This window comes from Acomys russatus, chromosome 11, assembly GCF_903995435.1.
Source record: "Acomys russatus chromosome 11, mAcoRus1.1, whole genome shotgun sequence".
In the NCBI taxonomy this organism is placed as follows: Eukaryota; Metazoa; Chordata; class Mammalia; order Rodentia; family Muridae; genus Acomys; species Acomys russatus.
This window is the reverse complement of record NC_067147.1, coordinates 54,956,666-54,982,774: the sequence shown is the minus strand read 5'-3', so window position 1 is coordinate 54,982,774 and position 26,109 is coordinate 54,956,666. Positions and strand designations below refer to the sequence as shown.

The 26,109-nt window shown below is 46.8% G+C and overlaps 1 protein-coding gene across 1 annotated transcript in view; it reads left to right on the top strand.

Annotated features, from left to right (window-relative positions):
* The first annotated feature begins 406 nt into the window (after positions 1-406).
* Trappc10 (trafficking protein particle complex subunit 10) overlaps positions 407-26,109 on the top strand; it is a 55,617-nt gene continuing 29,914 nt past the window's right edge. The window contains exons 1-4 of the mRNA XM_051153352.1: positions 407-545; positions 14,546-14,627; positions 17,990-18,125; positions 25,712-25,908. Coding sequence (XP_051009309.1) covers positions 479-545; positions 14,546-14,627; positions 17,990-18,125; positions 25,712-25,908 — 482 coding nt within the window. The 5' untranslated portion in view covers positions 407-478. The remainder of the gene's footprint in view (positions 546-14,545; positions 14,628-17,989; positions 18,126-25,711; positions 25,909-26,109) is intronic.

The following is a 26,109-nucleotide window of genomic DNA, read 5'->3' as shown; positions in this document are numbered from 1 at the left end:
CAGGGAGCACCAGCAGATGGCGAGGCTGCCGATCATCCCGTTTAGGCAAGTAAGACGAGACCAAAGGTCAACCGAGCTTGGGCAGGTGAGAAGCTTGGGTCACGGAGCGTAGGCACGTGCGCCACCCGTTGTCCCCCACGGCCACCGGGGCTGCCCGAGAACCGTAGCAGCGGGATCTCCTGCTCCACACCGGCGCTACAGTGGCCTTGTTTCTCGCCGCCTGCCGTCCTCCCCGCCAGCGGCTTTTTCCATAGGCCGGCAGGCGGCGGTGAGGCCCGCCCCTTTAAGTCGCGCGCCCCGGAAGTGGTCACGCGACGGCGCCGGGGCCGGAAGTGGACGCGGCCGGCGGCGGCGGGCGGGCGGCCGGCTAGGAGCTGCCGGGGGGTGCCGGCAGCGAGGAGGCGCGGGCTCAGCAGGCCCCGCGCGGCCTCGGGTGCCCATGGAGGGCGGGGGGCCGGGCCGGTGACGCCGGACGCCCATGGACGCCCCTGAGGAGCCACAGCCGCCGGTGGTCTACACCATGGAGAACAAGCCCATCGTAACCTGTAAGTGCGGCGGGCCGGGCGGGGGGCGCGGCTGGGCTGTCAGCTCCTACCTCCGCGGGCACAGCCGACCTCCGACCTTTCGGCGGGTGACCTCCGACCCGCTGGGCAGCCGACGCCGAGTTTTGGCTCCTGCCCCGGGGTGATCCGGACCAGCTCTGTGGTGGGTGTGCTGTCAGAGCTGCTGGGCAGGGATCGGGCCGGCCTTCTCCGTGGGTCGGCTCGGCTCTCGTGCGCGCTGAGCTGCGTGCTGACCGCAGGCGGGTGGGCAGGCCCTGGCCTCTCCGCAGGGCGCAGGTGCTTTTGCTGTCGTAACAGACCAGCCAGGGTGGCAGGTGGCAGGCTAAGCCGCTCAGGAACCCAGCTCTGTCAGGTTGAATCTTCCTGTGCCCAAAGGCACTTTCCAGAGACGTCTGAGCTGCTTCTACTGCGCTTTCCCGCTCGGACAGCCCCTTGTGCACTTTTTCTTTTTCTTACTTAAAGCACGGGCGCGCACACACACACATACACACACACACACACACACACACACACACACACACACACACACACACAATTTCTCTGCTACAGAAAAAGAAAATTCTCATCTTTAAGGCATAATTTCAGGATGGAGTAGTTTTGCAAACTCTGGACTCTTGGGAAGTATGGCGTTTTGACGGTTTGCGGTGCTGTCCCTCAAAGCACAGTTGTAGTTTTGTCTTTGACAGATGTGATAATTGGCTGCTGGTAGTTCGGCACATGCGTGGCCTTATGAATTTACCTTTTCTAAACAGAAAGCACTGTTTGCAAAACCTGGTACTAGCCCCGAGATTCCCAAGGTCCCCAGCACACCTTGCTCCGCTCTCTCCTTTGGGCCCTTGGATGAATGAGCACACTTCTCCCAATCTCCCCACCACCCCCCCCCCCTTTTAGCCTCCTAGACGTTTCCTTAGATGAACTTTCTCAGGTGTCTCCCTTCAAAGTGGGAGGCTTGCATAGTTCAGCAGTAGTTTGTTTTTTTTAATTTTTCCTCCCAGAATGCTTGGCAACTGAAAGCCTTGCCGGATTTCACCTGCAGGCAGGTGGCCAGATGTGGTAGAGCTGGTCTGGAGGCTGCCTCACCCTGCCCAGGTGCTCCTTGATCCCCTCAGGGAAGTTGCACCCAACTCATGTTTGGATTCAATGTGTTCCGGGTACTGAGAACTTTCCCCCCCAGCACTATTCGCAATAGCAATTCTGGACAAGTACTTACTACTTGTAGGGGCACCCACCTACCTGGCGGTATTGCCTGACCCTTAGCTTTGAACAGAGGTGTTTTATCCATACCCTTCTGAGGGTAAAGCTCCAAGCTCCGAGGCGTGCTCTCTGATTAAAGGGAAAAGTTTATTACTCCGGTAGTTAGTGCTTAGGGATGTGTGCTGTTTAGTTTCTTGCCGTCCTGAGTGCAGGACAGCTGCAGGGTGCTTTCCAGCAGTCCTTGCAGGAGTTTGGGTATTGTGGGGGATTCCCATGGCTTTGAGGTAGCATTATAAGAAAGTGTACTGCTGTTTTGGTTTTTAACTTGGAAAAAAAAAATCTAACTTGGTGTAGAGGTGATGGCGCTTTGCTGTTTCTGGGGCTGCAGCTTTGGCGAGCACTCATGCCGGTGCCACCTCATTCTTTCTTCTTGTTGTTGTGTTTTCAAGGAGAAGTAGTGAAAGCAGTTCAGAAATCTACCCAAAGGCCGGTCAGGCCTAACAACACTTCAATACTATGTATTATCTTCTCTTACTGTTTGCTCTCCAAACAGTCTGTTTCATCTTATTCCCCCCCCCCCCCCCCGCCCCACCTCCCAAATGCTTCCTTCAGGTCTCCTTGACCACTTACCGAGCCAGTCTGTGTTCATTTTAAGATAAAAGCAGAGTTCATGTTTATCACTGTGCGTGTCTTCGTGTATGAGCAGGTCATGCACCCATGGAGAACAGAGAGCTCTGGTGCGACCACCACAGCTGCCTCCCGTGGCTTCTGTTGTTGTTTTGTTCATTTGTGTTTTCATACAGGGTCTCTCACTGGAGCCTGGGGTTCACCAGTTAGGCTAGTCTGGCTGGCTGGTGGGCACCCCAGAGCTGGGTGACAAGCACGTGACCATGGCTTGCTTTCCGCGTGGGTTCTAGGCCGACATGTGGATCCTCGTGCTTCCCTGGCAAGCATTTTGTGAACCTGGTTTTCTTCCTGGCCTCATTTTTTTCTTCAGACCATTAGTAGTGCTAGACTGCAGGCATGGGAAGAATGGAAAATTCTCAAAGGTTGGGGAAATAGAATAGATTGTTGTTTGAAAATGCTCTTGAGTTATCTTAATAATGTTTTGAGGCTGTATAAAAGTTTTAGTAGGCTTTAAGCATAATTGGAAGAGTCTTAACACCCCTGCTTGTGGGCTGTGGTGGAGGGACTGCCTGTGCAGAGGCCCTGTCAGTGCTGAAGCCCCTGTGCGAGATGTCCGGGTGCTGGCTGGGCAGTGGGGAGGGCTGCTGCAGCGGCATGGATGATGAATCGCCTAGTCACAGTGATTTGATGCTTACCTTTTACTAATTGTGAAAAATGCTCAGTGACACTGAAAAACCAGCCGATCCATTTGTTTGCATTTTAAGTTTTAGCTTAGTTTCCTCCCTTCAAAACCAGATTTCTTTGTTTCAGAAAAAGAGACAGGCTCCTGACCCAAGACATGTTAGGAGAGACACCTTCCTTCTCCTGCGTGCCATTCATTGGAGATGGTTGGTGTTGTCCCACTAGTCACATTCCTCTGTGACACAGCACCTTGGAATGATGAAACATCCAGCAGATAATGGTCCTCTTCGGATGATCAACCTTTCACTAGGGACGGATCTAGTGCTATAAATTTTGAAAGGAGAAAGGAGACAGCATGGCCAAGCAGGTCATATGCAGTGTTTGTACTTGGTTGGAGTTGGGCTTTCCCCTGTAGATGAGAAGTCTGTAGATTTGGATTTCTTGCCCAGTCTGAAAGTACAAAAGTAAAGTAACTACGAGGTGTGTTTTCCTTAAAATTAGTCAACACAGGTGCAGCTGGGAGCAGGTAGCAGCCTAAAGGGATCTGCAGGCAAGGCAGGCAAGAAGAGGGCACCATGTACTCACCTGCCTCCCACCTTCAATGGTGGGAATGGAAGCCAGGGCTGCACACATGGCCAGCAGGTGCTCAGCTGTGGGGCTGTATATTCAGTCCTTCTTTACTTTTTCTCATTAAGATGCCCAGGCTAGTCCTGAATTTGGCTTTTTCACCCCCATCAGCCTTTCAAGTAACTGAGATGGCAGGGCTGATACAGCAAGCCTGGCTTGGGGCCATTTAGCCATTTTTATTCTTTTTTTTTTTTTTTTAATTTTGTTTATTATTTATACAGTATTCTGCTTGCATGTGTGCCTGCTCACCAGAAGAGGGCACCAGATCTCATTGTAGATGGTTGTGAGCCACCATGTGGTTGCTGGGAATTGAACTCTGGACGTTTGGAGGAGTAGCCAGTGCTCTTAACCTCTGATCCATCTCTCCAGCCCCAGCCATTTTTATTCTTGAGGGCCCTCAGCTGTGAAATGGGCAGGTAGGCTGACGTGAGGCTAGAGGAATGAACGTGCACAAAAGCAGCTAGCTAAGAAGACACACCTGACCCTTTTCTGCTGTCAGCGCCGTGATTGTCAGAGTTTTTCAAGCCACCTGGTTATTGCATTTAGTAAACCCTATCTATGGTGTCCTAGCAGTCACAGCAGGCTTGTTGTACTAGGAAAGTTCTTTGCTGGCATACAGTGTTGTCACGTGAATGACATGATTTAGTGTGAGTGTTGTCCCATGAGGCACCACAGGCTGATGTCCAACCACGTTTCTTTCACCTGCTGAGCTCTGAGCTCCACCTGCAGATGAGGAGGTGAGAGGCTTGAGGCCAAGGTCTCCCTGGCATCTTCCTGTGTCTCTTTCCTCCTAGCCGTCTCTGAGTGTTCTCCTGTGTCCCACCTTTTCTTGCCTGCTCTCTAGCCACCCCCTGTCTATCTGCTCACACACAAGCTGTCAATCTAGTCACTGTGCTTGGTCTAAGAGAATATTTGTTTTAAGTTACAGATTGATGACTTTGACATCCCCCTTCTCATGTCTGATTCTGTATCAGCAAATATTGTTTTATCGTGGTTGAGATATGTCTAGGATCCTGTCACTTTTTCCACGCTTATGGTGGCCCCACATTACAGGCCCTTCTTTCTGTCTGTGGGTTCCTGCAGTGGCCTTCCTGTATCCACCTAACCCCCCAGGGAAGGCATAATCCACAGGTTTCCAGCTCAGGCGCCTCCACTGTCTAACCACCTTCTCAGAATAACTTTCCCAGGGCTGCGGGATGGTTCAGTGGTGCATGCTTGCTTAGTGTGTACAAAGCCCTGAGCTCTACCCTAGCACCACCCAAACCAAAACACACAGACTAACCTTCAACAGCCTTCCCCACCCCACAGCAGCCTCTGACTGCCTGGAGCTGAGGGCCTGCACCTGCCTGGTGCTCTCTGTGGTGCTCTCTGGTCCTCTGCCTCCCTCTGCTCCCAGCTTCTGGGGACATAATGGTTCTCCCACTGCCTTTATCTGCTCAAATGTCACTGAACCCCAGGCCTGCTCTGCCGCCCACACCCCACTTGTGTTTGGTATCCCGCTGACTTCACCCATTTTTCTTGGCTCAGAGCTCTTAACATAAATATTTGTTTGTGTCTTTGCTTATTGTTTCTTTTTACACGAAATCCAGGCTAGAGCGCTTTGTGACGAGGGGGCTTGAACTGTGCTTCACTGCTGTGTTCTTGGCACCTTGAATAGCACTTGGCAAATACTGGGTGCTGAGTCTGTTTGTGGAGTAGATGAAGTAAGTGAGTACGCATTCTCTCAGGGAACATTCTGCTGGTGTCTCTTAGCGCTTCCATGAGGTAGAAGCTTCTAATGCCTTAGTGTTCTTTTCCTTCCGTACACTGAGCGCTGTGTAGAAATGCTTGGAACCACTCGACTTGTTCTTAGGTAAACTGAACTTGTGCATTCTGTCTGGGGAATACACGTTAATCCAGTAAAGCAAAGCTAACCGGTATGCTAGGGGGCATATTTGAAAGATCTTGGCAGCTGCGTTTAGGTAAGCTTTCTTTACTGCAAGTCAGGGCACAACCGAACTGAGGCCTGTTGGCTGTGGGCTGGGCCTTGTGTGGGGAGACCCACCTGGCATTTGGACAAGGCCTCAGGAGATGGTGTCGTAACTCCAGTAACGTACATGGTCGCATCATATAGACTTGCCCGTTAGTTCATCCTGTTGTTGGCAATTCCTCCTCCCGATAGCTGGGCAGAGTGCCACTCTGTGACCAGTCTGTATCTTGTTTACCTGGTCACTAGTTTAGATTGTTTCTGTATTTTGTCTCTTGTAAATCTGTGGCGTGTCTTTGTTTGGACATGTGTGGGTTCCCCCCGCCGCCTGAGGATTCTAGGAGAATGGCTGTGTCACATGGTGCACTTATGTTTAGCTTTTTAAGAAAGTGCCAACTCTTCCCAAAGTGGTTATACTGTTAACGTCCCTGGCAGTGTACAGCTTCCCACAGCCTTGGTGCAGCCTGCTGTCTGCCTTTTTCACTGTGCTGGAAGACTCCTCGGTCTTGTTTGTTTGTCTTGAGGTGGCCTCACTGTCTTACTGCCCAGCTTGGCCTGTAACTGGAGATCTTCCTGCCTCAGTTTCCAGGTGACAAGTGCCCCACACATACAGTCCTTAGAGAAAGGTTTATTAAAGTGTTTTATTAATCTTAAATTGTATTATTGAGTTGCAAAACTCAATTCTATTTTTCAGATATATACACCTTATCAGTTACGTTATTTGAAGGCATTTTCTCTTAAGTGTCTTGTTTCTTTCTGTGTGTGTGTGTCAGAGAGAGAGGGGGAGATCGTCTGTGCATCTGTGCACATGTGTATGAAGGAAAGAGACTGGTGTCTCTGTTGGATGTCTTCTATACCTTATCTTTGGTAGTCACTGATTAGCTAGAATAGACTGACTGACAGATGTGGTCAGAGGATCTGTCTATTCCATGCCACCCTTCATCCTGCAGTGCTGGAGTTACAGACACACCACAACCAACCACATCCCCCTTTGACCCTGCCCAGCCTTACTACAAGGCAGGCACTTTACCCACTGAACCGTCTCCCTAACTCTTCTTTTATTAGAACAAACCAAGTGTATTTAGTACAGTGGCTCTCAATCTTCCTAATGCTGCAACCCTTAACACAGTTCCCCATGTTATGGAATATTCCATTGCTACTTCATAACCGTAATCTTGCTGCTGTTATGAGTTGCAATGTAAATATCTGATATGCAGGAGATCTGACATGTGACCCCCAAAGAGTCGTGACCCACAGGGTGAAAACAGCTGATTTAGCACATGACAAAGAGAGCAGTGGTGGGAATAGAAGGAAAACCATTGTGAGACGATGGGCTGTTGAGGAGTCCTTGTTCATCGAGGGTGGACTACATTTTGATTAGACTGCAATTTCCTGGCATATAGTTCCTGCATGTAAAGGAGGACAATCCTGATTGGTTGGTGTTTGGTTAGGGTGAACCACTGCTGTGCAGTTTCCCCCGTGCAGATGGAGCAGCTCTGTGGTATGGGGTTGCTTCTGATGTGTTTGGTGAACTGTTCTCTCGTCCTCAATTTGGGTGGAATGGAGCTGTTGCCCAGGCTTACATTGGGAACACTTTCCCCCTTTTGATCTCTCAATCATGGCTGCTTTCACATTGCCACCCTTTGCCTCAGCAGAGCCGTGAACCGGTTCCTTGGGGGCTGGTTGGAAATCCCTTCTTTAGCAGCTTCTTTGAGCCGAGCAAGGGTGATGCATGCTTGGCCCTGTCGGTAGCTGACTGCTCTGGCAGGAGTTCCTGGCAGGCCATGAAAAGAGACCCATACTTGGAGCAATTTTGGTAGAAGGTCTGCTTTGTCTAGTCCAGGAGGCTTATGGGAAGTGGGGCTTCCAGTGCAAGGGAGTGAACATTGTCAAAGTGCCACATGGGCTAGAACTGTTGAGCCTGGAAGACAGAAATTGGCGGCAGGTTAAACATAGGAGTCCTGAGCAAGTATGACCAGGGAAGGATGGAGACCAAGCTGTATGTTTCTGTCTGGTTGATTGAGAAGTAGAGAGAAGCTTGGGTTCCACAAAGGTGGATATGGTCCTCAGGATTTAAAAATGCAGTACCGGAAATACTGAGCTGTGCAGGTCTTTGGTTGATTGCCACTTGGATAAAACACTCTTGTATCTTCTGTGGAGATGGGAAGTGGGATTTTACTCTGGGCAGATGAGCAGAGTCCTAACAATTCTGTGGAGCCCTGTACATTGGCTGAAGTGGCTGCTGAGTGATGCTTCCCGAGCCTCTAGAAGCTCTGGGCCCTAGCTGACCCAGGTCAGGATGAGAATCTGGGCAGTGCTAGTAGAAATCTGCTTTGGGATATTGTTAATTATTTTACTCTTTGTTATGGTCTCTGGTTCGGTGTTTAAGACCATGTTGGTGGGCCAAAATTAACCTCCTTATTACGGTCAGTCAGGACTCCTTAGGGCTTACTCCGGGACTTAAGAGGAGTTTCTTGGCTCTTTCTAATCGGTCATGACATCTGAGATGGGTCAGGGTCTTACTGATCACGTGGCTTTCCTGGAATCAGTGAGGACCTTCCCTCTAGAGTGACCCTCGTGGAGAAGGTGCATTGGTCTGAGCCAGGCCTCTGGGTCGCTAGTCCTCTCTGATCAAGAAGACAGTGACGTGTCAGAGCTACAGACCCGTTTAGAGGGCCTATGAAGACTGCTCAGTGTTTCAGAGACAACCCAGGACCTGTGTTGGGTAGTTCAACGACTATCTGTAACTCCATCTCTGCGGCCCAACACCCTCGTCTGGATTCTGCAGGGATAGCTCACACATACATTTTAAAATAATAAAAGTAAATCTTAGAAGACATGAGGTTTTTAAGAACATAACTACAAAATTTGTACTTAAAACATTTTTTAAAAATATGAGATAGTGAATTTTAATTCACTGTGTCTTTTTGTGAGAGATTTTTGCTATGTGGCTTCAAATTCATGATCTTCCAGCTTCTGTCCCTGACCACGGGCCTAATAATAGTGTATTATTACCGTGTATTACTACCATACCTGCCAGCTTATGTGTCCTAAGTTTTAAAAAAGTTTTGTTTGAATTAGTATTCAGATAAAAGGTTTTTTTTTTTTAAGTTTTGTTTTATGTGTATGAGTATTTTGCCTGGTCTGTGTCTGTGCACTGTATGTGTGCAGTGCAGCAGAAGCCAGAAGCATACATAAGATGTCCCAGAACTGGAGCTACAGAGTTTGTTAGCCTTCATAAGTGCTGAGATTTGAACCCAGGTCCTATGGAAGAACAAACTGCTTTTAACTGTAAGACATCTTCCAGCCTCCCAAATGAAGTTTGGTTTTGTTTTTTAAAGATGTATTTATTTATTTTATGTATATGAGTACTCTGCATGTACACCTTCAGGCCAGAAGAGGGCATTAGATCATATTATAGATGGTTGTGAGTCACCATGTGGCTTATGGGAATTGAACTCAGGGCCTCTGGAAGATCAGCCAGTGCTCTTAACTGCTAATCCATCTCTCCAGCCCCTCAAATAAAGTTTTTGTTTTTTCGTTTCAGTTTATCTTGGTTTGGTTTGGCTTTTTGAGACAGGGTTTCTTGGTGTAGCCTTGCCTGTCCTGGACTTGCTTGTAGACCAGGCTGGCCTTGAACTCACAGAGATCTGCCTGCCTCTGCCTCCCAAGTGCTGGTATTACAGGCATGCGCCACTGCACCCGGCCTTCAAATGAAGTTTTAAAGTAAACTAATTCTCTTAGAACCTCTGCTTCTCCTATTCCTTTCGCCTTTCAGATTTTGCAGTCCTATCTCAGCTGTCCTTCAGAGATCTCACTGCCTGATCAGCCTTAGCTAGGAGCTCGACATTTTATTCCTTTTTTTGGCTTTTGCAAGACTGTCTAATTACTGGTGCTGCATTCCTTCTTCAGCAGGTATTTAATGGTCTTTCTACTCACTCCTAAAGGTTGCAAAATGGCGAGATTCTAATTTGAACATTTTCTTATTTATTAGTAGGAGTATTTAAGTTAAAAGCATTTATACATGCATATTTATAGTGCTTGCACGCCTCGGTTGTCCCCTTCAAAGAACTGTCTTCAGAGCCCGCTCACTGTTCTCTTTAGTGACAGTTAGCTCTCCTAGTGTCATGAGCATCCTCGGTGTGCTTGCTGCTGCTGCTGTTGCTGCTGCTGCATGGTGTGTGCACTTTTATCTTTGGCCAGTCAGAGCCTTGGGTTCTGAGGCAGGGAGCTCGGCTAGGTTCTTGACTGTTCTGCTTACTGTTCCCTGCCTCTGATCTGTAGTCACCATCATCCCGGGAGCATTGCTTCCTTTTAAGTAGGAATGGATTCTGCAAGCTTACTTTGACTTGGATGCTTGTCACCAGGCTTGCTCAGTGGTGTCTTTTTGTATTTTAAAGATGGTCTTTATTTACTCAACTATTCTACCTTCTATGCATTCTTTCCTTCTGGGAAAAAGCCCCGCATCTGTAACTCATCTTGTGACACTGTCTCTAGTCAAATACACTGAGGCATATACAGCATTAGTGCTAGATCAGGCCTGCAGTCAGTTAGCAGTATATACAGTGAGTGGACCAATGTGGGTAGGTTCTGTGCAAGAACTGTATTTAGATTAGGGACTTGAGCATTGGCAGAATTTGGTGTCCACTGGGTCCTGGGACAAGTCTCTCAGATCTAAGGGACAACTGAATTCTGCCCTCTACTCTGGCATCTCCTTTACCTAAGCACCACATTGCAATTTTAAAAAAATGATTTATTCCACTATTTGAAATAACATTAATTTGACAAAATGGCTCAGTGGGTAAAGGCACTTGCTTGAGCTTGATCCCTCAGACCTACTGACTCCTGCACGCTGTCCTCTTCCTCTGCCCCCCACATGCACACCACGGCTCATGTGCATTGCCTCTCCCCCACAATACATTTTCAAAAATTAATTTAAAAAAATTTTAAAAAAGAATGTGAACATTCTGTCTTTCCCACTCTCAGGTGAGAGATTGCTGACTCTACTGATTTTTACACCTCTCCTTTCCCTCAGTGTGTCCTGCACTGTGCTGTACCTGGAGTTTGGGCCCAGACTGAGGAGCTGTATTGTGCTCATGGTCAGTCGTGCTCCTCCACTGTGTGGGATTTGGGATAAATCCCATGAGAAGTGTAGGGTCATGCCAAGTGCTGAGCTTGCCAGATTCTTCTCTGTATTCATTGTGCAGCTTTGAAGCTGCCGGAGACCCATTGAAAAGGTTGTTGTTGAACAAAGGCTTTAGGGTGATGGGAAAGAACATGAGAAAAGAGGCAAGGAACCCCTTAGCCCAAAGCTGGCAGGACTCTTCTTAACACACGAGATTCACCCAGGCAATCACAATGCTCATGCCTGCTCTGACATAAAATCCTACAGCCTGCAGCCATTGAGATGGCTCCTCAGGTAGAGGCACTTACTATGTAAGTCTCATGACCTGAGTTAAATTTCCAGACCCTGTGAGGGATGGCACAGTGTCAGCAAGCCCTGGGGAACTTTCTCCTAACACAAGGCTCCCAGGTCTTAGTGCTGCTCCTGAAGAGGGTGGCACAGGCCTTTCTGACTGTTACCAGCTGTTTGACCTTGGCCTTTGGGGACGCACCCTCCCAGCCAGCGTCAGCTCTTGTCTACACAGAGGCTCTCCTTCCCAGGCTGGCTTGAAGTTTCAGGGATGCTGGGCCAGAAGCCCTACAAAGGTTATTAGTGTTCTTGTCAAATTGCCCAAGAGCTCCTCACCTCTTCCATGACGAGAGGACACAGAACAAGGAGGATCGGGAGGCCTTGCCACAGTGCCTCTGTTCTTGGGCCTCAGAGCTGTGAGATGTGCTGGTTGCTGGCTGTGAACCCATCCAGAGTGTTCTGTTGCCTGAGAGGCAGGACATCTACTTTGATGAGAAATGCTGTCCATTCTGCTTCTAGAACCTTCTGGCCCCACTCAAGTGTACATAACCCTCCTCTTCTCTGAGTGTACAGTTTTAAGTTGGCCTGGGCAAGGCAGGAATGTGTGCTCTCAGGCAGCCTCCAGTGCAGTTTCTATCAGTAGATGTCTGCTCTGCCTCCCCTGGGGGAGCTCCTGGACTCTTGGGAGTTCGAGCAGCACACTGAGGCCATGTCCACTCTTCTACAGGGCATAGCCATCTATCTCGTGCCACTCCTTATCCTACCTGAGCATTTGAGGGCTTTTGTGTCCACCCTTTAGTCTGGTCCCACTGTGCTTAGAGAGGCTTCATCCAACGTGCTTCTCTGCATCCCTGAAGCTGCCCGTGGGCCAGGCATGCTCCATCAGCTAGAGTGACTGTACTCCCAGACCAGCCTCGACTCTGCTCACTAGTCAGCTGTGAGCTCTGGGGTCTGCAGGGAAGGAGGCCTGAGCTCATGACAGGGTTTAAGATGACCTTTGCATTGCTTTGGCAAATCCTCGCAGTGTGTGGTCTGAGTTGGCCCTTGTCACAGCCTCCTCCTGAGTCAGGACAGGAGAGCCGAGGTGTCTGGCAGGGTTCTTGGAAGCTGTGCTTCAGCAGCTGTATTAGCAGCAGCTGGCCTGCCTGTCACAGCCTGCTGCCCGGAGGAAGCTGCTCTGACCAGGCCTTCACGATCCAGAGACACTCCCTTCTCTGCTGGGCTGTGTCAGGACTCTAGAAAGAAATGGTGCTTATTTAAAACACTCCTGGGAATAGAGATTTAATTCTTCTGGAAATTTCAACACTTTCCTTCAGCTTTCCACAATACTGATAGACATATGCAATACTAGGGAAGTTAGTAGTGGCGTGTGTTCCGAGACACTTATGGTGGCTTATCTTTATATTCTTTGCATGTGTGAATGCACAGGTATGTGGGGGGGGGGGCATGCAGATATAATGTTTGCCATCTGTGTGCATCTGTGCACTGAAGTCAGAGGTCAACTTTGGGTATCATTCCTCAGGATCTATTCACCTGGCTTTTTGAGACAGTCTCTCACCTGGCCTGTAAACTCACCTCATGGTCTAGAGCTTCAGGGTCCATTCATTTTTCAGGACGCCATGTGCCACCATGACAGCCTTTTTTACATGAGTTCTAGGGACAGAACTCTGGTCCTCATGTATGTAGGACAAGCACTTTACAGACTAAGTCATCTCCTCAGCCCTGTATTTATGCTCTTCCTCATTTATTGCAGAGCCTCAATGGGTCAGAAGGCTTTTTTGTCTCATCAGAGTGAGGGCACTAGGGCTGCTATAGCAAAAGACCTCCACCCAGGTGGAGGGTAAGTGCCCAAGATCAAAACAGTGACAGGCTGGGCTCTAAGCCCCTCTCTCCCTGCCTTATGAGGGGCCCATTTCCTCTGTGCTCACATCCTGGTGGCTTCTTGAGCTTATATTTTCTGTTCTCCTCAGGATACCGTTAGATTGGATTAAAGTTTGCACTCCAGACTTTGTTCCAACTGAACCCTGAGTTTCAAAGGCCTGATCATTCACTAAGCTCTGTCCGTTCTGAAGTGCTGGCTTAGGACTTGAAAGACGTTTGGATTTTGGAAGACAAAACTCATTTCCTGGTAGGAGTGGGAGCCAGGTGTTAAATCCTCCAGTGTGTAGATGATACCTTTGCACATGACCTGTAGTACTAAATCAGGACATAGGTAAATGTGGGTTCCTTTCTTCAGGAGGCTGGGCTGAGAATCTGGTCACAGAGTTTTCTTCAGACTTCTGGAGGCTAGTGGATGAAGGCTCCGTCCTGAGAACCGGTCATGAAGAAGGCCTTCTGGGCAGGGAGGGAGCGCTGGACAGCCATGCTCACCTGGGTTGAGACAATAAAAATCTACGACCCTTCCAGAGGGAAAAGGGAACCTCTGGCTTGTGAAAGGCCAGACTGCACTTGATTAAAATAAAAACAGTCAAGAGTCAAAGAACTAGATTTTAATTCACTGAGCTTAATGATAAAAGAAAGACAAGGGGAGAGAGTGTGCATGCGTGCATGCCGGTGTGCTGGCTTACCCTACTGTCAGCATACCCTGTTGACTGGCCCTGCTGGGGAGCTGTCCTTTCCCTTTCCTGTCTAGTGCACAAGGCACAGGAAGGATAATGTGCAGGCGTGTGTTGTCAGTCAGGACCAGGCGAGCCACCACTTCAGGTATGCAGACACACCACTTCTCTCCCCAGAGCCTCGATACTGCAGTGTAATCTTCAGGGTCTGTTTTCGGCTCAGGATGGCAAAACAAGCAGCTGTGCTAATGGCTCCCATCAATTCCCAGTCTCCTCTTTAAAATCAATAAAGGCAGTTAGGAGAGTGCTTTTCCTTAAAGAGGACCCTGAGCATAACGGTTTAGTTGTCTGCTGTAAATAGTTCCCTTTTCGCTTATGTATGTTATAGTCATGTTGTCATCTCAGGAGAGCCAAATGAATGACATGCTGAGCACCAGTGTGGGGTCACACCTGTATCTTCCCAGGCCAGCCTTATGCCCCTCCTGTTTACCTCTAACTTTGCCAGAGTCGGGGGCTCCCAGGTTAAGTAGCCAGTCTTGAGTTGGGGGCATGGGTGCCCTGTGTAATCACACAGAGTTTGCATTTCAGTGCTGTTAGCTCTGAGTGACTGGCTGGGGCAGGACTTCTCAGGCTTCCTTTGCTCGTGTGGAGAAAGTAGGAGACTGGGCCAAGCTGCCTCCAAAGCAAACCTCATTCTCTGTGGGAGCCAGAGCCCTTGTGGAGGCCCCAGTTCAACCGTGCAGGTTAAGTGCTGGGGTTCCTGAAACCAGTCACTTATTTTAGGCTCAAAACAGCCTTTCTTTTCTGTCTACTCTATCGAGTATAAAACTGCCTAAGAACATCAGCATCATAAACTATAAAGTATATTTTGCCTGTATTTATCTTAAAACAACATGGTTTCTCTTTGTTCCTGTTGTAGGTGCTGGAGATCAGAACTTATTTACCTCTATTTATCCGACACTTTCCCAGCAGCTTCCAAGAGAACCGATGGAATGGAGAAGGTACTGGACTCTTTCTGTAGCTCGGGTGCTGGAGACACAGGGAACGCCTCTGTTCTGAAGCACAGGCTAGTGAACAGAGTGGCCTCCCTGAACCACTCTGGCTTAGTTTCTGTGTTCCTGGTGCTGGGGATTGGATCAGGCCTTTGCTTTCCTAACCTCATTGTGAACTTTTTTCTTTTGAGAAAGAATTTTGTTACATAGTTCATGCTGGCCTAGAACTTGCTTTGTAGCCCAGGCTGGTCTTAAGCTTGCATTGCTCCTGCCTCCTGCCTCCACTTAATGAGTAGTACCATGGAGTTACAGGCTGGACCTCTACTGTCTCTTGGTGTGTGTGTGTGTGTGTGTGTGTGTGTGTGTGTGTGTGTGTGTGCGCGCGCGCGCGCGCGCGCGTGCACCAGTGTGAGGTCACACCTGTATCTTCCCAGGCCAGCCTCATACCCCACCTGTTTACCCCTAACTTCCTCAGGGTCAGGGGCTCCCAGGTTAAGTACCCAGTCTGAGGACTTCACCTCTTCTGCTGAGCTGCATCTGAGCCTCTTTTTACTTTATATTTTGAAACAGCATCTCGCTGAGTTTCCCAGGGTCACCTTGAACTTGTAGCCTAGACAGGCCTTGTGATTCTCCTGTCAGAGACACTCGAGTACAGGAGATACCTGGCCTGCTACCTGACTTGCCCTGGACAGGATTTGCTGCTGCTGTTTCAGATAGTAGACTACAGATTTTTGAGTTAGAGTTCTATTTTGTAGAAATGATGATGATTTTTTTTTCCTTGTTAATCAGTGACTTGAAAGTATGGGGTCCTTACAGAGGAAGCAGTACTCTTTGCATCTGCAGGTAGAAGATGTGGGATACAGCCGTGTTACCAGAGCCTCTCTCCATCTGGGCCCTTTATGTCCCCATAGCCTCTTTTTTTCCCCTCTACACATTCTCATTGTTTACTTTTGGATGGTCTGGAGCTCACTATGTAGGCCGTGTTGGCCTTAGCCTGTGATAGTCCTCTGGTTCTTGTGCCCAGGTGCTGAGATTACAGGTGTGTCTCCGCAGAGAAAGATCTTACTTGGAAATTAGCATGAAAAATGAAATCAGGAGGCCAGTCAAAGCTACTCCTCTAGTTGCCCTGTTTTACCCATCCCTACCTGTGTGTGTGTGGGGGGGGTGGGGGCGGACAGACAGACAGACAGATAGGAGTTGTCTAGTGACTTGCCCAAACAAAATCATCGATTGGGAAGTTGTGCTGATAAACTAGATAAAACTTGTGCAAAATGTGTGGATTGTGACTGGCAGGTCCAGGTGACCTGATTCAGAGTACTTGAAGTTTCCCATCGGTGTGATTCTGATTCCTGTGGTCTTCTGCTGTCAAACTACCCACTCTGCCCCACTGATGGGAAAAGGCTGGTGTGGCCTTCCTGGCCTACTGACAGGAAAGGCTGGTATGATGAGGTGTCCTTTCCGGCCTCTCTAGTGCGTGTCTAGTATTTCTGTGCCTAGTGTAGTGTCTTGTTTAGCCACTAATAATATAACAAATACTCAGTGCTGGAGAGAGCGCTTTGAGACATTTATTCAACAGTTGAAGAGAAGTAATGCTGTTAAAGGAAGAAAGCAGCCGAGCAGATGGCCTGGGGCAGGGCCTTAATCCCCGCGGAAACAGTGAGACCTGGAAAGGACGGCAGATAAGCATGTTACAACCCTCCCTAAAGACAGCAACAAGAAATGTGCTCATGAAGCAGAGGAGGAGATTATGGGGGAAACAAAATAGAGAAACAACATGCAGCCCAGTCAGTGAATGTGAAGGACTGACTAGCAAACATTCCCAGGACCGGGGCTTTTAAAGAGCACTACAGGCTGAGGTATTTACACGACAAAAATTTATTTGACGTGTGCTTCTGGAGGCCAGGAAGTCTGAGACTGCAGGATAGCTTCTGATGGGGCCTTGACTGCAGAAGTATGACCCTGTTCCACAGTGGCAGCCTACTCTATTTCTGAAATGGGACTATTACATGTGCTGTGTCACAGAGGGCTGTCTCAACACCAGTGAAGTCTGGACTAAGTCTCCACACAGGAGCTTTGGAGAACAGCAGCGGAGAAAGTAGCTGCAGAGTGTGGACATAGTTGGGGAGAAGAAAGAAGGACGGGGAGGTTGAGAAAGAAACTCCAAGAACACTGAATCTACCTGTTTTATCAGAAAGACAAGTCTAGGACAAGTGACAAAGTGTAGAACTTGGAAGGCGAGGGAGCGAGCAGGTTTGGTAAGGAGGTTGGCAGAGGTGTAGACAAGGAACTCATACCCAGGGGTCCCACCTCCTCTGTACAGTGCCAAGGGCTCCTGGCTACCTCTGTTGAAGCCTGGAGATTCCTTCAGAACAGAGCTCTAGGGCTCCAAGTCCAGGCAGCAAACAAGAGTCAGCACAGTCAGAGTTCTGGGCTCCTGGGCCTCTGGGCCGCCGTGTGAAGCCTGCTGGATTTGGTCAGAAGCCTGCAGGAAGCAGAAGTGCCTCTAGACTGCCAAGAGACCGGAAGCAGTGGCAGCCTCTCTGGGTGTAACTGAGGGAGGAATCCCAGCAGAGCTTCAGTCTTTGAATAAAAGGTTTGCACTTAACTAGGTGTGATGTATGCAGCTCAGAGGATTTCAAGGTAAAAATGAAATCAATAGCAGAATGGAAAGAGATCGTAAACTTTGAAGCCAACAGAACAAAACAATACAAAAAGGAAATTTGATTACTCACAGAAGACAGGCAGTAGAGAGCTTGCCAATAGAAAGCCTAGTGTGAGTGTGACCAATCAGGGTTAATGTAGACAGCCTCAGTTTGTTAAACACAGAGCACCATGGGAGAGATATGTACAGAAAGCAGCAGGGACTCCCTGTGTGTGGATGAGCTGCAGGTGGCTTATGGGGTCTGTGGCTGCTTCTTTGGGTGGGAAGGGAGGCTTGTGCCAATCTTTAATTTGAGCTCAGCAAACAAAATCAGTTCTTTTCCACCAAAAATTCAGAAGGTCACAAAAGCATTAGGGCTCTGAGAGTGTAAATAACTTCTGTACTTTTGACACCTGGGACACAAGTTTCACCTTTTAGAGTGAGTTCAGGGTAGGTTTCCCTGCAAGGAGACTGTTCTCACGAGTCCATGGCAGCCTTGCTCAGGTTGGCCCTTGAGCTGCTGTGCCTTTGAATAAACGAAAGGCCTTTTGGAGAGAGCCTCAGTGTGAGAGCTGTTTGTAATAGCCCATGCAGGGTTTCGGGCCAGTTTTAACTCAAGATTACATGGTTTTGAAATCCTAGAAATGAATGAATTCTGTATTGTCACAGCCCTCCTTTCCACTCTGTGCTGTTCAGTTGTTTTCTCGGTAACTTTTAAAAACTGTTTTAGGTCATATGGCCGGGCTCCAAAGATGATTCACCTGGAATCCAACTTTGTTCAGTTCAAGGAGGAGCTGCTGCCCAAAGAAGGAAACAAAGCCCTGCTCACCTTCCCCTTCCTTCACATCTACTGGACGGAGTGCTGCGTGAGTACTGGCTGGGCAGAAAGCCTGTCGCAGTGGGAATGCAGCCTCGTGATCTAGTGTGTGGGACTGTGCTCTCCTTGGTGTTTTGTTGTCTGGGTTCCTCTGCCTGGCAGGTGGTGTTGGGGCCCAGGTTTCCAAGTCACCTAAGTGTGGCTTTCCTGGGGAATCCTAGCATGGTTCTGGTGGCCATGTGTTGTCAGCTTGAACTTGTTCACCTTGTGTTGTCATGACCCCTTTTTTCCCACTTCAGGACGTTCTCCGCTTGGTAGGCCCCGTTCTTTACTCTGCTTGGCATTATAGCTTTCACTTGTGTTTTGTAATTGTGTATTCAGGAACCCACATAGGATTCTCCTGCCACGAACAAAAGGGAAGTTCTGAGGGTTATTTCTTCCGGCCTAAGTAATAAAATAAGCACTTAGCAGTGTGTGAAGTACAGAAGTCATTTCCTCTGGGATTTTGAGGCTGCAGCAGTGTTTTTGCAACTTGAATGAGACAGGACTCTGGAGGCCTGTGCCTGGTTGCTCCTGCACTTGGCTCCGTGCATTGTTTCTCAGGAAGTCACAGGACATGGGAGACAAGATGCTGTCTACCAGGCAAGCTCACTAGAGACAGGCCATGTATGGTTCTTACTGAAGATGGTCACACAGGGACTCTACCTGGCATGTTTCAGAGTTTGAGAAGGAAAGCAGATATATTACTAGCTACATATATAGTATAGACCTGATAGGACCCTGGGGACCCTCCCTAAGTTCAAACCCCAGGTGTAGTGGGAAGCCGCCTCAACAGTAGGATGGCCATGCCATGCATACCCTATAAACTCTTCTCTCTGTAACCCTGTTGGGAGGGGGAGTATAGAGATATGTAGGGATGATAGGACAAAAAGTAGATTATTGAATCTACTTCTCAACTTAAGGCTTTAATATTTACTCACAAAGGTTAATTTTAACTCATTGATATAAAATTTTGTATATTGTTACAAAATAAGTTTAATTTTTATACAAATTTAATATTATCTTCACACATTATATTTCTACTCTAATATAAAGTATTGTACATATACAACTCAATTAGTACATAGTTTACTTCCAGTAGTCTGATGGTGTTAGTGTAGGCTGCTTAGGACAATTAAGTAATACAAGTCAATTGTTGATTAATTCATAGTCATGTCAAGTATACAAATACACATGCTATGTATAACAGATCTGATCCTATAGATAGAGATGATAAAATAGTTAAGTAAGGTTTTCAAAAACCTCAGACCTGCGAAATACGACATTTGAAAATATTTTTATTATTTTAAAGATTCTTTGACAATAAAACAGGTTAACTCCTGGCAACACCCAGCCTCCATAAAAAAAGATGATAAACATTAAAAAAACCTCCTTGTGGAGATGGCTTTGAATTTGACAAAACAGCCACTGGACAAAAATGCCCTCATTTCTCTCAAAGACAAAATTCTGCCTAAAAATGGACAAGCTTGGATACAGGCAGAGTTGATGGCCAGACTCTGCCAAGACAGGGTAAACAAGTCCTCAATGGTTCCTACTTCACGAATACGTCTGTCAGATATACTGGGCCAGAAGGCTAAAGATGATACTCCAACGTTATAGAGAGTTTTGGGTGAGTCTGTTCAGGCAGTAAACTGTCTCTGTCATTTTTTCATTTTAAAAACTGTTAACTTACACTTCCTTTTACTCAGGTAGTTAAATTTATTCCTTCTCAAGTCTCTGATGGGGTTAAAGACTAGATAGTCAATTTTAAAATTAAGCTTCGGTTTTTTTTTAAAGTTAAAAAGATACTTTTTAAGTCTAAATAGATACTTTTAGCTTGATAGATTTAAGCTTTAATAAATGTTGATTTAGGTTCAAAACTTTAGATTTACCAAATAAAATAGATAATATTTTCTACAAGGTTGCCAAATACATTTTGATTAAAAATTATATGTGTAAGTCTTACCTATTGGTTTTTATAATTTTTCATAATTATACTTACTGGATAAAAAAAATGGGCTTTTTTATTTAGACAGAAAAGGGGAGATGTTGGGAGATGGTCTGTATTTTGATGCCAATTACTGCTTACTGTCTCTGTGACTTACCTTTTGCTTAATAAAAAGCCATCCCACCTGGGCAGGGCAAAAGAGATAGGTGGGGCTAGGAGGGAGAGGAATTCTGAGAAGAAGAGAGACCACCACAAAGGGAAAGAAAAAAAGAGGAGAAAGGAGAAAGGAGACCTAAAGGGAAGAGAAGAAGGCAGCCATGGGTTAGATGGAGGAGAAACACATGGCCTGTGTGGATGGAGAATCCACAGCCCAGATAAAGAACATTAACAAGTATTAGGGATTATGGATGGGGGATAACTTGATAATAGTTATTAAAAACAGATGGCATGGGATTGGGGCAGGTATGTGATTCCTGCCCCAGGTTAACTAGGGCTATTTTAAAATATAACAAGTGTCTGTGTCTTAATTGATTGCTAGCCAGGCCTATTGATAATACATGTAATTTTAAAACAATATAACCCTTCATCTGCAATGTCAGACTTATTTTTATTTGTTTTTTGTAGTGCTGGAAATCAGATCCAGGGCTTTGCATGCATCCCAGCCCAAGTACAGTACTGGGTTTTTTTTTTTTTTTTTTTGTGAGTGGTGCTTTCATTTCATGTGTTTTTATATTAGTGTGTTCGTGTGTGTGTGGGGCGGGGGAGCGTACCTTCTCCTTTTTCAGTTCTTAACTGGTAGAATGGTTTTCTCTGGTGTTAAGAGGTCATGGCCACCTTTGCTCTCATCCTGACCTTCTTTGTGGGCTGTCCCTAGCCTTTCTCCATTAATAGGGTTGGGGCACATGGTTAGCATGAAGGAAACAGCATCCAATCCCATTTTTCTCAAGATTTTACACTAGGAATGCAAGTTGATTTTTCCTAAAGGCATTTTAGACGTGGAAGAAGTAACGTCACAATTTCCAGCGTGTGTCTCTGAGCACGTTGTGCTCTAGTAGTGGTTTCCCATCAAACAGACCTGCAGTCCTGCTGTGGGGCCCTCTCGCTCAGCCTTGTTTTCTCAGCATGATACTGGGCAGTCCTTGGGATTTTCTTCTCTCTGCTCACACGAGATTGGTCTGTAACTTTTGTGATATCTTTATGAGACTTAAGTATTGGTACCATTATTTTTATTTTATGTGTTTGAGTGTTTTGCCTGTATGTATGTATACCACATGCATGCTTGGTGCCCACTGAGGACAGGAAGAGTGGGCATTGGGTGACTTGAACTTGAGTTAAGGATAGCTGTGAGTTGCCATGTGGGTTCTGGGAAACCAACCCAGGTCTTCTCTGAGCCCCCTCTCTGGCCTCTCAATATAATCTTTGAGTCATAAAAGGAATTTGGAAGTTTCCTTTTATTTTCTCTTTCTGAAACCATTTATGTTGCATTGGAGCTGCTGGCTGTGAGGTTTGAGTATCCTGTGAGACTGTGAGGTCTCCTGGGAGTGCTTCCTTGGAAACTTCCTGGTTCCCTTCCATGAAACAGGTCTGTTTCAGCCATCTGCTAATTTTGATAGTTTGCACAAATCTTAGTAAGTCTTAGTTAGTTTTAACATTGTTTCTACTGAGCTGCATCAAGTGGTCTGTCCTGGCTTGGACTCCCTGTCCTCAGCTCTTATTCTGCGTGTCTGCGTTCTTTCCTTGATTAGATTAGTTTGTCAGAGATCCACAATTTCAATTTATTAGTCAGATTTACCATTAATCTGTTTTCTACCACATTCATTTCTGCTTCCATTTTCATATAATTTGTTCTGTTCATTTTTTTTTTTTTACATTTCTGAATGTATATCTTTTATTCTTAAATTTTTATTGACAGCTGATCTTTAAAGTTTTGAATTTTCCTCTGGTTATTACTTTAAATATATCTTAGTGTCTTGTTTTTCAGACATTGTTATTATTATTATTTTGTGTGTGGGGTATTGGGCCTCCTTACACATTATAGGCAAGTGCTGTACCATTGAACTGTCTCCCAGCCTGGTAAATCATTCTCACGCTTCTGTCCATCTGTTCTTCCTACCTACCTTCCTACCTTCCTTTCCTTCCTTCCTTCCTTCCTTCCTTTGAAAAACCAGAGTCTAAAAGTGTGTAACCCTGGCTGGCCTGAAAGTTGCTATATAGATCAAGCTGGCTTTGAACTCACAGAGATCCTCTCCTGCTGTCTCCTGAGTGCTAGGTTTAAAGCTGAGGGCCATCACACCTAGCTTTTTCTAGGGTTACTTAGAAAGTGTTTTTTCAATTTCTACAAACAGTTAAGTTTTGCTAGTTTAATTGTGTTTTGTTCACAAAGAATTGTTTATACTATTTCTGCTTTGTGTCACTTCATTTTTCTCTGTGACTCCATTTTTCAGATTGTGATGTTAAAATGTGGGTCCATTAGAGTTGTCTTCTTCTGTATGATGCAGGCTCCTTTGCACTGTGGCTTGTATCCTGTCTTTGTGTGGTCTGGTGGTGGCGTGTCTCTGATCCCCTGGCATGCTCCTTGATAGGTATGTTGGCAGTGTCAGGCACATGTATCTCTAGCTAGCTTCATTTTTATGGGGTGAAGCGTGTAGTTTGCCAAAAATGGTTTCTAGATAGTGTATCCTACTCAGGAACGGTTTGTGTCTGAAATAAGAATTGATCTTCCTTTAATTTCCTTTGGTAACTCTGTATCTTGTCACATGTTTGGTCTGGAAGCTGCAAGTTGTCTTTCTGCAGGTGGGAGCTGTAGGACTAAATGGACCACAAATAGACTTACAAATGTCTAAATGACAGCAAATTGCATGGCGCCATTTTCCTAATAGTCTCTCTCTCTCCAGTTATTAGAAACCTCCACTCTATTTAAGCCATGTCCTGTGTGTACACCAGTGTGGGTGCTTCAGCCCTGTTGACTGCCGTCTGCTGTGGGTCAGAGTCAGTCTTCTCTTACATATGGTATAGTCTGTTCTTTTAAAAATAAACCTTTGCTGATACACATTTTTCTCTTCTGTATGTCAAGTGTGTAAGTTGTGTTTTCTGGAAATGCTTATTTCCGTATGCCCTGCCCCACATGCTCTTTTCTGCGTGCCAGGGACTTTCCTCTGTTAAGATCTGGATTTTTTTTTCAACTTACAAAATATTATAATTTATTCAAATTACATCCCTATTGTTATCCCCCATTTGCATCTTCCTGTTCCCACCCTCCCTCCCTCTTTTGGGCATTGGTTCTCTCATGTCACCATGTGGGTCCTAGGGATCCAACTCTGGCTGTCAGTGTTGGTGCAAGTAGTACCATTTCCACCTGAATCTTGATTGCTTATTATAAGAGGTTGTCAGGAGCAAGCTGGCAGATGGTAGCACTGACTTCAAAGCCTTCCTTTAGTCTAGTCTTGGAGGGAGAGCTGTAGGTAGACCAGGGCTCCTAATCCTGTCCTGGCCCCTGCTTCCTGGGGACCTCACAGTGCTTTGTTCCATTTTACATAGTCCAGAGTGCTTAAAACAAGGAGTCGCCCTTCACCTTTCCCAGACTGGTTTCCAATGGGTGCTCTTAGTAGCTGTGGCGTTGGTTGGTTAATTTTCTCTGACTGGAGGGTTACTTCAACTGTTTTTCCACACTGCAGATCCCTGTGTGGTCAGTTCTTTCAGCTTTCATGTATAAAAAAGTAATTATCTTTTTTTTGTTGTTTTGTTTTGTTTTATTTTATTTATTTATTTTTTTTGAGATAGGGTCTCTCTGTGTAGCCTTGGCTGTCCTGGACTTACTTTGTAGACCAAGCTGTTCTCAAACTCACAGCGATCCACCTGCCTCTGCCTCCTGAGTGCTAGAATTAAAGGCATGTGCCACCGTGTCTGGCTTGAGAAAGTAATTCTCTTACCTTCATTTTGAAGGCTGTTTTTACAGGGTGGGGAGATATAGTTTGACAGCTGCCTGTCTTTTTCTTTCCAGAGCTGCTGCTTCTTTACTTTGTTTCATTCTGTGTGTATGTGTTGGTGTATGTATGTGCAGCTCCTGTGTGCAGGAGCCTGCCCAGGTCAGAAGAAGCACGGGTTCCCCTGGAGTTTCAGGAGGTTGTGAGCTGCCATGTGGGTGCTGGGAAGTAAGCCCAGGTATTCTACAAGAACAGTAAGTGCTCTTACTCCCTGGGCTGTCTCTCTAGCTCCTTTCTCAGAGCTTCCTGAAGATGCTTTATGGTGGAACAATAAAATCAACAGGTGTCTGCATCAGCATTAAGAATGACTGAAAATCCAAAGAGCACTGGAGTGAGACAATGAGGAGGAACTGTTAGAGGAGAGGGAGGGCCTGTAGAGAAGGCTCAGCCATAAAGCACTGGCTGCTCTTCTGGATCCCAGCACCAACAAGGTAGCTTCTGACCATCTGTAACTTCAGTGCCAAGGCATCTGACTCTCTCTTCTGGTCTCCATGGGTACCAGACATATTTGTAGTGCACAGGCAAACATGTAGACAAAACATTCATCCATTCATATAAAATAAAAGCAAATAAATTATATTCACTTAAAAGGTGTGTATATATTTAAACAATAGCTGTATCTAAAAGTGTTAACTCAACATTTTGAATTGTGTTAAGTATTTTTTGTTGGGGGCTGGAGAGATGGCTCAGAGGTTAAGAGCACTGGCTGTTCTTCCAGAGGTCCTGAGTTCAATTCCCAGCAACCACATGGTGGCTCACAACCATCTCTAATGACATCTGGTGCCCTCTTCTGGTGTTCAGATGTACATGCAGGCAGAGCACTGTATACATAATAAACAAAATCTTTTTTTTTTAAAGTATCTTTTGTTGTTATTGAACTCAAGGCATATGCTAGACAAGCGCTTCAAAGCCAGCCCCAGTCCTTGTGCCTTGCTTTTAGATTTTTCTAAGTATAAATGTAATTGTAAGTGTGGTACATAGGTGTGCTGGTGAGGAAGAGCAGCCAGCAAGAGGATATCTGTGCTGTGGCTTCTTGGCTTCACTAGGAAGTGGAGCTTTCTCTGGCCATGGCTCTGTGGGGAGGGGAGGGGTGCTCTCTGACCACTTGGGTCAGCCCTAGGAGAGAGAAGTGGAACTGAGCTTGAGTTAAGCAGCTTCCTGCCAGCTCCTGTGAGCTGGGACAGCATGAAGGAGCTGAAGTGGTCTTCTCTCATGGCTTATGTGGAGAATTCAAGGGCATTGAGGTTGGCCAGGACCCTAGGGCTTCCAGAGGGCTGAGGGCTATAGGGCAGCTGTTGGGAGGCCAAGCTCCTGGCTGACTCGTGACAGTGTCAGCCTTGTGGGCCTTGGGCACAGAACCGTCACTGAAGTTTGTCCTCAGCTTATGGGCAGTGTCACCCTGGGTGACCGCCTCAGCTCTCTAGTCCTTGGTGCTGCAGCTTATGTGTTTGGGGTGCCAGAATGTGCTGGGGCTGAGACAGACATGAAACTGAGCATGGCAATCAGGCTCAGTCAGGCTCTGGGCTTCTCCCCACTCCTGGTCACTCTCTGGCTGCCCCTGTGTGTTAGCATGCTGTGGCTAGTGCCTCTGTGATATTGACACTCTGGGCCTAGAAACGAAGGGCACTGGGAGGCTCCCCTTTACCGTGACTTATTTATTTCTAGGATACTGAAGTGTACAAAGCTACGGTGAAAGATGACCTCACCAAGTGGCAGAATGTTCTGAAAGCTCATAGCTCTGTGGACTGGTTAATAGTGGTAGTTGAAAATGATGCCAAGAAAAAAAACAAAACCAACATTCTTCCCCGAACTTCTATTGTGGACAAAATAAGGAATGACTTCTGTAATAAACAGAGTGACCGGTAAGTGTGTCTTGCGTTTTACCCATTTTGATGTCAGTGACAGTTGACTCAGCCAGTCTAGAAAGCTACAGAGCGGTGCTGGACCCCCTCACCAAAAACCATCCTCTGCAGTTCTGGCCTAGCAGGTCATCTCCAAGTGTGCAGCCTAGGTGGAAAGGCTTCTGGGCCAAGTAGCCCTGGGGAGAGCAGTCCTTGAATAGT